General features: G+C 36.7%; 1 protein-coding gene across 11 annotated transcripts in view; it reads left to right on the forward strand.

The window, feature by feature from the left end:
- MYCBP2 (MYC binding protein 2) overlaps positions 1-16,241 on the forward strand; it is a 263,442-nt gene that overhangs the window by 23,921 nt on the left and 223,280 nt on the right. For all 11 annotated transcript variants that reach the window (XM_025262731.3, XM_044927209.2, XM_044927208.2 and 8 more), the window contains exon 2: positions 9,160-9,235. In XM_025262731.3, the coding sequence (XP_025118516.3) occupies positions 9,160-9,235 (76 nt within the window). The remainder of the gene's footprint in view (positions 1-9,159; positions 9,236-16,241) is intronic.

A 16,241-nucleotide genomic window follows, 5' to 3' on the forward strand; every position in this document is an offset into this window, starting at 1 on the left:
GATTAAACCTGCGTCTTTTACATCTTCTGCATTGGCAGGCATGCCACCTGGGAAGCCCTACCTCAAACCTAAAGACCTCCCAACCTAAAGACTCCTATCCTGATCTAAAGACTTGCAGATAAAAATCAAGAGACTGAAGCTGTGTAGGAAATCTCTTTGCATTTCTCTCCTAGACCAATTGAACTATTAAAATCTCTGTTCTTATTACTAATTATCAGCTTAAGTTAAGTAAATAAAAGTTTTCTACTTAGTAATCAGACTACTCTCCCGCCCTAATTTATTCAGTGATGCATGAACACAGTGAAAATATCATTACATTAATTACACAGGAGAAATAAGTCTGGCTTCTATAGAGAAGCTGCAATTTACATATGGTATTTTATAAATTAATTGATTTTTAAAAATTTCTTGTATTTGCTGACCTTGATAGTTCATTTATTAATTATTTGTGGATTATTTTATATTTTCTATAAATATAGTTATGTTATTTACAAATAACAATGCTTTGGTCTTTCCTTTTCAACCATTATGACTTTTATTTCTTTTGCTTGACTTACTGACTTCCAATACAGTATTAAATAGAAGTGGTAATAGTGTAAATTCTTATTTTTTTCCCTGTACTTCGTGGAAGTCTTTAAGTTTTCATTATTGAGTATAATTAAGTACAATGTTAGCTGTAGAGTTTTTGTTGATAATCTTAATGAGATTAGTAACATATCTTCTTTTCCTAGTTTACTGAATCATTTCATCACAAATAGTTGTTGAATTTTATAAAATAATGCTTCTGTTGAAATGATCATATTGCTCCCTTATTTCCCTTATTCAGCATAAGGAGAAACTTAAAAAAAAAATAAATTTGGCATTTTATTTATTATCCTTTTTATATGTTGATGGACACTGAAATTATTTTTAGGTCAATGGCATTTTTTCCTCATATTTTTATATTGAGGTATGTAGTTTACATGCCATAAAATTGAACTTTTTAAGGTATTTAATTCAGTTATTTTTAGTATATTCACAAAGTTGTTCAACTGGAACATTTTTCTTCACCCCACAAGTAAACCCCGTATCCTTTTGTTGTCACTCCCGTCACCTTTCATCGGCCCCTAACAAGCCGAGTAATCAACTTCCTGTTTCTGTGGATCTGGACATTCATCTAAATGGGATCATGCCATTTGTAATCTTTTGTGGCCCTTGCTTCTTTTCATTTAGCATAATGTTTTCAAGGTTTATCCAGATTGTAGCATGTTTCCACTGCATTCTTTTTTATTGCTGAATAATATTCTATTATATGCATGTGTCACATTTTGTTTAATCTCTTTATCAGCTGATGAACATTTGGCTTTTTTCCACTTTTTTGCTATGTAGTATTTTTGCTTTTATGTTCATGGGAAACACTAGCCTGATATTTTCTTATTTCAAAGTGTCTTTTTCAGACTTTGGTATCAGAATTATGCTAGCCTCCTAAGATGAGCTGGGAAATGTTTTTTTCTTTTTATATTCTCTGGAAGAATTAGTCTGAGACTGATATTTGCAACTGTGTTTGGAGGAATTCACCGTTGAAGCTATCTGAGTGTAGTTTTCTTTGTGGGAAGGTTTTGACTAGGGATTCCGTTTCTTTAACAGACAGAAGACCACTCAGACATTGTGTTTTTTCCTTGTATAGTGTTGAGAAGTTATTTTGTCCTTTTACCTAAGTTGTGAAATTTAGAGGCAGTGTGTGTAGTAATGTCCCCTTCCTTATTTATTTCTCACGTGGGTAATTTGTGGTTTTATTTTTTTCTGACCAATCTTGCTAGAAGTTTATTAGATTTATTAATCTATTCAGAGAACCAGTTTTGACTCCTTGATTTCCTCTTTCTGTTTCACTGATATCTGCTCTTATTTTAATTTCTCTCCTACATTCTTTACACTAAATTGTCTGTCTTCTTTCTAATTTCTTAAGTTGTAAGCCTACATCATTTACTTTCAGAGTTTCTTTTTTCATCAAATACATTTGTATGCAAAAAACTATGTGTTTCCTCAAAGTCCTTCTTTAGTGGCATTCCCCAAATTTTGATATGTCATGTTTAATTTTTATTCCATTGAAGATATTTTCTAATTTCCATTGTAAGGCCTCCATTATAGATGGAGGCCTTACAATATATATATATATCCATTATATATATGTAAGGCCTCTTTGATCCGTAGGTTATTTAGAAATCTGTTTTTTAGATTTCCAAATATTTGAGAATTTCATAGTTTTCTTTCTGTTGTTGTTTTATAGTTTAATTTTTTTGTGATCATTGTCCTTAAAAATTTGTTGAGGCTTGGTCTGTGGCCCAGCATATCATCTGTTTTGGAAAATAGGCTATCTACGTTAAAAAAGAATACGCATTCTGCAGTTGTTGGATGTGATTTTCTATGTCTGTTAATTAGGTCAAGTTGATTAATCATGGTTTTACATCCTCCTACTTGCATACTGTTCTGTCCTCTGCTTGTTCTATCAGTTACATAGAGATGTTAAATTCTGATCTTGTAACTGTGGGTTTGTCTTTTCTTCTTTTAACTTCTCTCAGTTTTGCTTTCTATATGTTGAAGCTATGCTGTTGCTGTTATACACATTCACTTTTAGGATTTTTGTGTCTTCCTACTGAATGGACCCTTGCAACATTGTGAAATGTTCTGCTCATCTCTGATAGCACTTCTAGCCTTAAAAATTACTTCATCAAGTATATAGCCACGGAGAAGGCAATGGCACCTCACTCCAGTACTCTTGCCTGGAAAATCCCATGGACGGAGGAGCCTGGTAGGCTGCAGTCCATGGGGTCGAGAAGAGTCTGACAAGACTGAGCGACTTCACTTTCACTTTTCACTTTCATGCATTGGAGAAGGAAATGGCAATGCACTCCGGTGTTCTTGCCTGGAGAATCCCAGGGACGGGGAAGCCTGGTGGGCTGCCCTCTATGGGGTTGCACAGAGTCAGACACGACTGAAGCGACTTAGTAGTAGCATATAGCCACACCAGCTTTTTTGGAGAGGCCAGTGAGTGTGTGCAGGATATATCTTCTGCAATCCTTTTAGTCTATGTTCTTTTATTTAAAATTTTGACATTGCAATTTTTAAAGGAAGTCTTTTCTTTCATACTTCTTATAGTATTGGTGTATTGATGGGAAATTATGTCAGCTTCTGTGGATCTGAAATCATCTCTATTTTTTCTTCATTATATAAAATATTTATTTATTGGCTGTGCTGGGTCTTCATTGCGGTCTTTTCTCTAAATGCAGCAAACAGGGCCTATTCTCTAGTTGCTGTGCGAGAGCTTCTCATTGTGGTGCCTTCTCTTGTTGTGGCGCACAGGCTCCAGGGCATATGGGCTTCAGTAGTTGCCACACAAGGGCTCAGTAAATGCGGCTCTTGGGGCTCTAGAGCCTTGGTTAGTATTTGTGGTGCTCAGATTCAGTTGCTTCATGGCATGTGGGATTTTCCAGGACCAGGGATCAAACCTGTGTGCCCTGCATTGCAAAGTGGATTCTTAACCCCTGGACCACTAGAGATAAGCCCTATTTTTGTGTTCATTTTTAAAGGATATATTTGATAGGTATATAATTCTAGGTTGCTAACCCTCCCATCCTCCCCCTACCCCCCAGCACTTTTCAGCGCACAAAAAATGGAAGCTGTCAGTCTTCAAATGTTCCCCCCCCTCCCCTCCGGCTACTTTTGACATTTTCTCTATATCCTTTATCTCATCGGTTTGACTGTGCCAGGCAGTTGGTATGTCTAGGTGTGGTTTTCTTTTTGTGTTTTCCTTCTTAGAATTCCCTGAATTTCTTGAATCTCTAGATTGATTTCTTTCCTTACTTTTGTAAAAGTATCATCAGTTATTTCCTCACATACTGCTTTTGTTCCATTCTTTATTTTCTCTCTTTTTCTGAGATTGCAGTTACATGAATATGAGACAATTTGGCTATGTCTCACATGTTTCATACTCTTTTGTTCATTACATTCTTTTCTCTGTGCTTGAGTTTGGATGATATTTTTTCTTGGCTTTTCTTCAAGTCAGTGAATTCTCTTTTCGTCTGCTCTGTTCTGCTCTTAGAGTCTTCTGACAAGTTCTTAATTTCAGATATTGAGTTTTCTGTTCCAGGAAATCCGCTTGGCTTTTTCTTTGAATGTTGAAAATTACATCATTTCATCCATTTTGTTCATCTTTGCATCTAGGTCAAGTCCTTGCTTCACAGTGTCTGGGTTGTCTTGAGTCTACCTGACTGACTGTTTTTCTCTTGACTGTCACATTATTTTGCTTCTTTGGATGGCACCATAGTTTTGGACGGAGAAGGCAATGGCATCCCACTCCAGTACTCTTGCCTGGAAAATCCCATGGACGGAGGAGCCTGGTACGCTGCAGTCCATGGGGTCGCGAAGAGTCGGACACGACTGAGCGACTTCACTTTCACTTTTCACTTTCATGCATTGGAGGAGGAAATGGCAACCCACTCAAGTGTTCTTGCCTGGAGAATCCCAGGGACGGGGAAGCCTGGTGGGCTGCTGTCTATGGGGTCGCAGAGTCGAACACGACTGAAGCGACTTAGCAGCAGCAGCAGTAGCAGTGAACTCAGTCCTCACTTATACCCACACTCTGCAAATGCCCTCATGCAGGAAGATGCCAGTGATCGCAGCTCTTCTGGGAAGTGCTCGTCCATATCTGGATTCATCTAGTTCCCCTGTTGCATCCAGACCTTTCTTGTATTAGTCCAGTTTTTGAAGGAAAAGTGATGACTTGTTCCTATCTGGTATCTTTCTTTAGTAAAATAGAAGTGAAAGTCAGGAGTTTGTCTTTGTAGAAAGAAAAGGCAGATAATTTTCAGAGTGCTTATTTGTATAAGCATAGTGATGTTTTGAATAGTTTTATCTGTGTTGCATGCTAATAGTTATATTTTTTCTTCTGATATGAGACTGTTTATCAAAATATACTCTAGGCCAGGGTCAACAAACTATGGGCCACAGACCAAATGCAGCTCAGTTCCTTTTCTGTACGCCTTGTGAGCTAAGACTGGTTTTTACATTTTAAAATGAATAGATACACATCAGTCACTCAGTCAAAGGAGAACAATGTCTTGTGACCCATGAAAATTGTATGAAATTCAAATTTCAGTATTCAGAAATCACAATTAGATTGTAATGCTCAGTCGCTAAGTCAGGTCACTCTTTGTGACCGCATGAACTGTAGCCCACCAGGCTCCTCTGTCCATGGGATTTCCCAGGCCAGAATACTGGTGTGGGTTGCCATTTTCTCCTCCAGGGGATCTTCCTGACCCAGGGATCGAACCTGTGTCTCCGGCGTCTCCTGCATTGGCAGGCAGCTTCTCTACCACTAGCAGCACGGCCACCCTAATCTGTTACTGTGTTGTCTGTGACTCTTTCATGTTAGCAGATGATGAACAGTTGTAACAGAGATCTTATGGCCCACAAGACATAAAATATTTGCTGTCTGGCCCTTTACAAAAAAAATTTGCTTATTCATGTCTCAGACCATAGACTCGGGAATTTTTCATTTCTCATTTCTAAGGGAAATTGAACAAATGATTGAAACCCTCTTATTCCATATGTTCTTTGAATTTTGGCTTATTTAAATACTAGCAGTTTAGAGTTTGAAGGAACTTCAGAGATAATCTCCTTCAACCTTTTATTTTGCAAACAGAGAAACAGATTTAGAGTTAGTGAAGTTACAAATAAAATTATGGCTGATTTTTGTTTTGTTAGAAAATAGACTTAGTGTTAAATGGATATAGAAACTAATGATATGTAATGTGGAACAACTTGCAAAATTTATTTGTTCTTGTTGCAGAAGTATTTGGTTTTACTGAACTGGTAGCTATTAAGAGAATTTTTTCTTTAGAATCTTTAAAGTAAATATTTTAAAATAAATATTTAAAGCATGTTAATAACGATTGCCTTTCATTACCACCCATAATTCTTCCAAATCTCATGGGTATGAGGTTCTTTTTGTAAGAAGACTAAAAATCTTACAGGACCAATTCCACACATTCTTCATTAAGCTCCTATTGATTTAAGATTTAAAGTCCTAAATCATCAAAAATTCCATGGTGAAATGTTAATGTGTAAGGCTTTTTTCTAGAGTTTTTCTTTTGTCTATCCATCCTTAGATAGCATGAAAAGTTTATGCTTAGTTCTGAAATGCAGTCATATAGTAGGATGTTAATAATAAATAGCATTTTTATTTTCTAAGTTGAACACAGAATTCCTACCTATAGTTTTTGGCTTTTTACTAGGTTTTTTGGGCAACCCTCTACTTCTAAAGCAAGCCACATCAACAAAAACCACAATAAAATCAATTTGTGGGGACTTGGGAAAAGTGTCAGATGATGTGTATATTCAGAATTGGTGGATCCAGATTCATTAAAATTGTTATAACTAATTAGATGCCAAATGCATAAAATATTTTAGGAAAACATATAAAGTCATTTGAACTTTAAGGAAGTCCATTATACAAAACAGACAAAAGTGTTGGTGTATGCTTTGGAAAATTTAAGTCCGTGTTAAGTAGGCTTCAGGAAATCCATCTTAATTTGGATCACCACCACTTCCTGTCTGCCTATAATGTGGGAGACCCGGGTTCGACCCCTGGGTGGGGAAGATCCTCTGGAGAAGGAAGTGGCAAACCAGTACTCTTGCCTGGAAAATCCCATGGACGGAGGAGCCTGATAGGCTACAGTCCATGGGGTCGCAAAGAGTCGGACATGACTGAGTGACTTCACACACACACACACACACACACACACACACACACATACATATACACATATATATACATATTCTGTTTCTATAATGACTGGTTTTTGAATGAACCTTGATGCTTTTCTAAATTGTATAAAAGGGGTTAACCTTTTAGTATTTACTTATTTCTTTTGGTCAAATAACTGATTTCACTTACATAAACTTGAGTATAAAGGAAAGTTGATTTTCTAAACCACACATGAAAAATACTCATTACTTTTCATCACCTTGTTTATTCGTCTGGTATCTTGAACATCCATGATGTGTCAGAGACTGATGCAGGTGCTAAGAGGGAAAATGTTGAAATAGATATTTTTTGCTCATAGTCGAGTAGATTGTGTGAGCAGGTATATCTATCTGTGTGTCGTGCTTGATACTATTACTCTCCTTCCCTTGTCTTTTGTAGCATTTATATTGTGTTGGGGAAATCCCATGTGCATACATGATTTCCATTACTTCCTTTGCATGAAAATCTGAGGAAAATAATCCTGTGAATAATTCCTTAAAGGACGTTTCTGGCTAGATATCCTTTAAATGTATCGATGAGTCCATCCTTGACCCTCCCCTTACTTTACTCTAAGGCTGGTAGCTATAGCTCTGAAATTCTTTTCTCCCTGGCCTCTCTCCTTCCTCCCACTTTCTCTCAAAGTAGTTTGAGTCCTTTATCTCAGACACTTTTCTGAGCAAAGAGGTTGAAGCAGTGAGCAAGAACGATGTGGCCTCTGAACCCTTGAAGCTTACTTCTTGGTGCGAGTGCAGCACTAAACAGATAACTCTAAGCATAATTGCAGTTGTAGGTTACGTGATGGGACACACGTATAAGATGAAATGAGAATCCATGTTAGGGAAACTAGCCCAGTCTGGGACATTTCTGAGTAAGTGACTCTTAACCTGGTGCCTCAGAGATGAATAGGAGTTACTTAGCAAGAGATGTGGGATAACATTCCAGGAAGACTTCATGAGAGCCCTAAGAAGCCTAGCAGATTCAAACAGCTGAAAGAATAGTCCCTGTGGCTGGAATGTGATGAACAAGTTGGAAAAGGATGCAAAATGAGGAGAGTCAGGTCTTGGTAGAGAATCTTTTAAACCAGGTCAGTGCTTTTGGTCTTTATGGGAAAGAACTGAGAACATATTGATAGAGTTTGTAGTGGGAGAATTACCTATTCATTTGGTTTTTAACAAAACAAAAAAACGTTTGTTTTTTTAAGTTGACTGAATTCCTATATGAGGTATGGATTTGCATAAATTCCTGATGCAAATGCAAAGAGCTGATGTAGATAGATTTAAGAACTATTTATGATATGTAATAAGATTTTGTGGTTAAAGTATGAAGCTGAAGCATTAAGTTTTCATATGCTTGTTCATGTGTTTTTTATTGACATTTTAGTATCTTGAATTCAAACATTTCAAAAGCAAATTTATTTTTTCCTTTTGCAAACTAATTCTTCCCCTTGATTTCCCTGTTTTGTGAATGACATTCCTACCTCCAAGTGACCTAGCCTTACAGTTTTTGTTTTGGTCACAGCTTCCACTGCGTTAGTTACCAAGTGTTAAGGACCTGACCTCTGTAGCATCTAGGGTCTCCTCCTCCTCCTCCTCCTCCTCCTCCTCATCTCCTCCTCCTCTTCATCTTTTGTCTTTGTTGTAGCAGTAGCATCCTTCTGTTAGATCATTAAACTATGATTTTCACTCAAGTCTCAGAGTTCCTTGAGGACGAGAACTGTCTTTTTCATCTTGTCTTTAGTACCTGGCAGTATACACTTCAACATGGTAGACATGAAAAATATTAAATGAGATGAAAATAAAACATGTTCCTTGATTCTTATTTCTTCCACTATAATTCTTATTCTTTGCCACATTAAAGATTTTTTTTTTTTCCTCAAAGTCATTAAGGGACTTTCTTTTGCTTAAAGGATAATTTGATCTTAGGGCTGTGGGTAATGAAAAACTGGCTGCTGCATATGAGGAGTGTATGAGTTGGGGTTTTCTTAGAGTAATTCAGTAAAAATGGACTCCTGGCTTTATTGCATTGTAGTCCTCACTATTACAAAGAGCAGATTTTTCTGGGAAGGAAACATAACTAATATTTATTAGCAGCCCTGCTGTGGAATAAAGTGTTAACAATTTCATTTGATGCCTTTTTACATTTTTTAATTTTAGAAAAGTATTTTCAGAATTCACATTTTAAAATATAATGTGTATTTCTTAGCTATCCAGTATTGTGCTATCTTGTCAATAGCTCTGTTGTATGTTAGTATCTTGTATGTATACCTAGAGTATATATTGTTTCGTAATTTTGGGAGTACCTGTTTTTAATAGCTTTATATAGTCTAAATATGAACTTCCATCATTCTTTTATTCCATTTTTTTTTTAATTTTTAGGAATAAGAAAATTTTAAATAAGAAGAAGTTGAAAAGAAAACAGAAGAGCAAATCAAAAGTGAAGACAAGAAGCAAGGTAAAACTTAGTAATTTATAAGGAATAAGGACTTTTTCATACAGTAATTTGAATAAAAATACAAAGGCTAGAAAGGTAAGAGGTACAAACTACTATGTATAAAATAGATAAGCTATAAGGACATATAATACACCACAGGGAATACAGCCAATATTTGATAATAACTAAGTGGAATGTAACATTTAAAAATTGTGAATCACTGTTGTTCACCTGAAACTTATACATTGTTGTACATCAACTACTTTAATAAAAGCAATAAGATATGCATATAATCATTTCTGTGCACTAAAGTAATATTTAAAGCCCCTTATCATTTGATCACACTGTTTAATTTTATCTTTTTGGCGTTTTTGACCGGACGCCTGCAAGTTATTATTCGGAATCTGAAAATTATTTATTATTTATTCCTGTTATCTTTGATTAGTCCTTGAGGGAGGATATCTGTTTATCTTCCCTTTTTCATTCTGACTACACCTGCTAGAAACTGACTGAAACTGGCTTGTGAGTTGGGACTTGGTTTCAAGTTTGTCATATACCTATGCATACATTATGAATTAGAGAGTGTATTGGTGCGTGTATATTGTTCTGAACTTTTTTTGACTGTTGGTGGCTGTACAAAAGAAAAGGTAATAGAGAATATTTGAACTTGGTGGTACCTTAAGAGATCAAGGATTCTTTTCCCTATTTAATGCAGGTATCTTCTCTATAAAATCCACCTAGTTTTTTCTTAAACATTTCACTTTCTATAAGAGAGTCTCTTTTATAATGGACAGGAGGAAGAGAGAAATCCTAACCATGATTTCTGAGGAGCTCTACTTTTGGTTATAGAAACAGTTACTTAGCTTGGGTTGTATAGCATATTTAAGTTCTATAGACAGTTGTTTCCTGACCTTTTTAATGAGTGTTCTTGCTCCTGTAGCTGGAAGAAATCTACTTTGAAGTAGTAAACCAAAAATAAAAGGATAGGGGATGGAATTAATCCTTTGGACCCAGGGATTATAATAATATCATTGAATCCTCTTGCTTCTCTTTTCCTCTGGGTGTGGGTTTATTGCCTGTGGCTGAGGACTAAGGCTGCTGGCAGCTCCAACTTTATTTTCTTTAGGCAAAAGGCAATTTCTTCTACTAGTTGTGGCAGAAAATCTTGGATAGGGTTTTTAATTGGCCTGCATTATTCACTGTGATCTTGAAAATGGGGTACTTCGATTGGTTAGATTCTGAGTTACTTTTGTAATGGACGGTGGGTGAGCACCCTGATGAACAGCCTATGTGGAATGTGGTTGCCCTAAGGAAAATGTTACTGTGTGGGCAGATAAATAATATATGTTCACTGTATCACATCTTGTTACTTTTGTTTTGGAGACAGAAGAGGGAAGTAAGTGGAGATTATTCTTACTATCTTGATGTGTGGAAACCTTTAACAAATATTTATACACAGTCATTCAGATTTACAGTCTCTTCCCCTTTTCCACTTTTTCATGCTATGTGCAGAGTCTGAATATAGGAATATTGAAAATCTATTAAAATCCTTTTTAAGGTTTCATTTGTTGATTTTCCTAAAAGTGGTGGCATGTGGTATCTAGGAAGAGATAAAAAGTCAAAGTCTTTCTTCTCTTTCAATTCTGTCACTGACTAGCTTTGTTCTCTTAATAATTCTGTCTCTGGCTAGCTTTGTTCCCTTAATAATTTATCTTTCTTCTGTTGGCCTTTAGGTTTTCTATCTACTTTTTAGGAGCAGCTTGTGATAAGAACGGTATTAAAAAAAACTTCATTGAGTTATTCCTTAGACTTTAATTACTGACTCTGTGCAGACCTTGTGCTGGATATTTGGGATGCAAAGATGAGTAGGAAACATTTCCTGTTCATGATGAGTGTATAAAGTGGTGGTGTTAGTCTCTGTCCTCTGTTACTATTTCTGGACTATTTTTTCACCCACCTTCGTTTTATAAAAATTACTTTTTAAGTGCTATTTAGCGCTAGGAGTCGGACCTGACTGAGCGACTTCACTTTCACTTTCCACTTTCATGCATTGGAGAAGGAAATGGCAACCCACTCCAGTGTTCTTGCCTGGAGAATTCCAGGGACGGGGGAGCCTGGTGGACTGCCATCTCTGGGGTCGCACAGAGTCGGACACGACTGAAGCGACTTAGCAGCAGCAGCAGCTGTACTAATTCATCTTCTTTATTGCTCTCATTGGCCCCTCCATTTCTCCATTAGCCATCGCCTTCGTTTACTTTCTTTCTTATCTGGTATAGATACCACAGTATTTTTAGAAAAACTCTTGCTTAATCTACTGTATTAGTTCTTTATAGCTGCTATAACAAACTTTATATTTTATATTTGGCTTAAAACAGCACAAATTATCTTACAGTTCTGGAAGTCTAAAGTCTCAGGTGGCTGGTCTCACTAGGCTACCATCAAAGTGTCGGCAAGACTGTACTGTTTCTGGAGGCTGTAGGAGATAATTCCTTTCCTTGCCTTTTCCAGCTTCTAGAGCCTGCATTCCTTGGGTTCTGCTTCCTTCCATCTTCACAGCCAGTAATTGTTGGTTGAATCTTCTCATGCTACACTACTCTGACCCTTTCATGTGGTTATATTTCTTTCTCCAACTGTCTTGCCACCTTCTCCCATTTATATAAACTGTTGGGATTACATGGGCTTCCCTGGTGGCGCAGCTGGTAAAGAATATGCCTGTAGTATGGGAGACATGGGTTCAATCTTTGGGTTGGGAAGATCACCTGGAGAAGGGAAAGGCTACCCACTCCAGTATTCTGGCCTGGAGAATTCCATGGACTGTATAGTCCATGGGGTTGCAGAGAGTTGGACATAACTGAGCGACTTTCACTTGGGATTACATTGGGCCTCCCTCAGTAATCCATAATAACTACCCTCATCTCAGAATTCTTAAACACATCTGCAGGCTCCCTTTTACCATATAAGGTGATGTACTCACAGGATCTGGGGATTAGGGGGGAGATGTTTTTGGAGGCCATTATTCTGACTACCACATCTTCCTTTTCCGCATTTGTACATTTGTTGGATTTATCTGACAAAACTCAGTCCTGGAGCGTCTCTCATGCTCAGTGGCAAAGAATCTGCCTGCCAGTGCAGGAGACATGGGTTTAATCCCTGGTCCAGAAAGATCTCACTTGCTGCGGAGCAACTAAGCCCATGTGCCATAACTACTGAGCCTGTGCTCTAGAGTCTGAGAGCTTCAGCTGCTGAGCCCATGTGCCACAACTGCTAAACCCACGTGCCTAGAGCCCATGCTCTGCAGTAGGAGAAACCACCGCAGTGAGAAGCCTGTGCGCCACAGCTAGAGTAGGCCCCGCTCACCACAACTGGAGAGAAGCCCTCACAGCAGCAAAGACCCAGCACGGTCCCCGCCCCCGGTCCAAACTCAGTCCTGTACAAATGCAGCCATGTTTCCCTGCAGGTGAGCACCTCCTGGTAAAGGGAGTTAAAGGAGAGTTTATTGACAGCAGTACCCTTTCATGATTGCCAGCATCAAATGAACCTTCCATAGCCAGATTATTTTCTTGTTTTTTCTGGTCAAATAGTTCTTCCATTTTTCCTATGTCTTTTTCAGTCCTTTGCCATTCGCCTCAAAGCCTCAAACTTGTGATAAATTCTGCTCTCCAGCAAATGACTTCACTTTCTTATAAGAGAAGTCAAATCCATGACATAGGAAACTTCCTCAAATTCCTGCTATCAAATGTATCTATCTTAGATCAGGTTCTTTAATGGCAGAACCTGAAACTGTGAGTGTTGAAAAATACAATCATGGTTTAGAAACTTTCCATCATCCCTAAGGCTTTCCTTATCTCCGCTGCATTCCACACCCCCCCTGCGCCCCCACCCCCACCCCCATTACAGCCTTGAATCTGTGCAACTGCAGATATGCTTTCTGTCATTACAGATTACTTTTCATTTTTTAGAATTTCATGTAAACGTGATCATACTGGGTACACTCTTGTATCTGGCTTCTTTCCCTCAGCATAATGATTTTGAGTTCTGTTGATGTTTTTGTATATATTAATAGTCTTTCCTTTTTTTTTTTTTCCTTTTCTGATTAGTATCCCATTGTTTGTATATATCCTGATTTTTAATTCACTCACTTGTTGATGGGCATTTTGGTGTTGTTTCCAGTTTCCAACCAATGCAAATAAAACCACTATGAACATTTGTGTACTAGTCTGTGTGTGGGTACACGTTTTTGTTTTTTGGGGGAGGGTAGATACCTAGGTTTGGGATGATTAAGGTGATGATATCTTTGATTTCAGGAGGACTCATAAGACTCAAAAGCAGTTTACAATAATGGCTAAGATTTATTACAACAAGGAGTACAGCGTAAGCAGGAGGAAAAATAAATGTATTCGTGGTTAGGGAGTAACGACATAGGCCTCCTGGTCTTGCCTTGTTGAGCACACAGGCCGTGCTTTCTCTCTGGCAGTGAAACACAGGAGTATGTGTGGAATATTTCTGTCCAGGGAAGCTCATTTGAGTCTCAGGATCTGAGACTTATATGGGGATCTGGTCACATAGGTATATCCTGACATGCAGCCAGCTGCAGCAGGTGAAACTTGGGTTCACACTGTCAGTCGTGATGTTTCTGCAAAGTGGTTGGACCAGCTAGTGGATAAGGTCTGTTGTTGTAGGAGTATGTAACAGAATCATCAATACCTAACATAAAGAAAGCTCTCTAAAGACTCCATTGCCAAGTTTTGGCCATGGGACAGTGATGATTCCCTTGGAGAAATACAGAGAATAAACAGTGTTAACTCAGTGTTAACACTTCCTCACAGGTGGCTTAATAGGTGGGTGTTTAGCTTTTTGAGAAACTGAAAACTGTTTTCCAAAGTGACTATTCCCATTTTACTGTTCCACCAATAGTGTGTGGAAGTTTAATTGCTTTATATATTTGCAAACACATGATCTTGTTAGTCTTTAAAATTTTAGTCATTGTTTTTTTTAATACTCACATTAATTTTATTCTTAGAATCATAGCTGAAAATGAATGATTTTAAAGCAGGTAAAATGATTTCCTATGAAATAATTATGGTCAAAGTTTATATGCTAGGGGAAAAAAAATGCTCCTGAAAAGATACCACTGTCTTTCACCCTTTTAAGAGTTACACAAAATTTTAGTCATTCTGATATAAGGGTATGTCAGTGGTGTTTTCCCTTGCTTTTCTCTCATGACAAATAATGTGTGAACATTGTCATCATCATCATATGATAAGCCTTTCACCAGTTATGTCTTTTTATTGTGAAATGTCTGTTCAACTCTTGCCTTCCCTTTTAATAATTGTCTTCTTCTTCTTGAATTCTCAGGGTACTTTATATATTTTAGATCAGAGTCCTTTGTCAGCTGTGTTGCAAATAGTTTCTCCTGTCCTGTGGTTTGCCTTTTTTGATTTTGTAGTGCTTTAGAAGAGCAAAAGTTTTATAAATTTAAAGAATTGATTTTTCTCTTATGCTTCATGTATTTTGTGTCCTAGGTTTTTGTCTATAGATTTTCTTCTAGAGATTGTATAGTTTTAACTGTTGCATGTAGGTCTGTGATCCATTGCAGGTTAATTTTTGTATATAGTGTGAGATAAAAGTTGATGTTCATTTTTTCACATGTTGGTATTCAGTTGATCCAGCATCATTTCTTAAAAAGAATCTTTTTTCCTTTGAATTATTCTGGCATCTCTGTAAAAAACCAGATGACTATATTTGTGTAAGCCTATTTCTGGAATTTATTTTGTTTAATTGATCTATATTTATACTAATACTATATGTCTTCAATAGTTTTGAAATAGATCAGATGTTTTAACTGTGGTCTTTTTTAAAAAAAATTGCTTTAGTTAATTTAGGTTCTTTATATTTCTATGTAAATTTTAGAATCAGCTTGTCAATTTCCATTCTTAAAAAGCCTCTAGAATTCTTATTGGAATTGCATTGAATCTGTAGGTTTGGGGGCATTAAAATTGCCATTTTAATGATACAGAGTCTTCTCATTGATAAATGTAGATTCTCTTACCATTTACTTAAGTTTTTAATTTCTCTCAGTGATGTTATTTTGTTTTTCAGTGGAGAGGACTTTGCATACTTTAATAATTATGTATTTTTGATGTTATTGTAAATGCTGTTATTTACAAATATATTTTGTAAAAATTTGAGATGATTATGATATGAATGCAATTGTTAGGAAATAATACAGAGAGATCCTATGTACCCTTTCCCCATTTTCTTCCATTGGTAAGGTGTTGTATAATTGTAGTATTATAAATATCACTACCAGGAAATCAATATTAATACAACCTATGGATCTTATTTGGATTTCACCAGTTTTATATGCACTCATTTGTTTGTGTGTATTTAGTTTTATGCAGTTTTATCATGTGTGGGTCTTTGTGACCATTGCAGTGAGGATGTAAAACAAGTTTGATTGTAAGGATCCATTGTGCTACTTTTATGTAAACAAATACGTTTCCAAATTTCACCCTCTCCCTAGCCTCTGCGAACCACAAGTCTGTTCCCCATCTCTATAATTTGTCATTTCAAAAATGTTATATAAATGGATTCATGCAGTATGTAACCTTTGGAATTGGCTTTTTTCCACTCAGCATAATTTTCTTGAGATTCATCCAAGTTGTTGGCATATATCAGTAATAGTTTGCACCTTTTTATTGCTGAGTAAGTGTTGCATGGCATGGATATACCGCATTTTGTTTAACCCTTCACTCATTAAAGGACATCTGAGTTGTTTCCAGTTTTATTTTGAATAAAGCTTCTATGAGCATTCATGTGCTGGTGTTTGTATGAACATAAGTTTTCATTTCTCTGGTATAAATGCCTAAGAGTGCAATTGCTGGATTATACTGTAAGTACATGTTTAATTTTCTAAAAAACTGTACTTTTTTTCTAGTCTCTGTGTCATTTTATACTATCAGCAATGCATGAGCAATCTAGTTTTTCTACCTCTTCACCTGTTTGTGTTAATGTCACTATTTTTTAT

Source organism: Bubalus bubalis, chromosome 13 (assembly GCF_019923935.1).
Source record: "Bubalus bubalis isolate 160015118507 breed Murrah chromosome 13, NDDB_SH_1, whole genome shotgun sequence".
NCBI classification, from domain to species: Eukaryota; Metazoa; Chordata; class Mammalia; order Artiodactyla; family Bovidae; genus Bubalus; species Bubalus bubalis.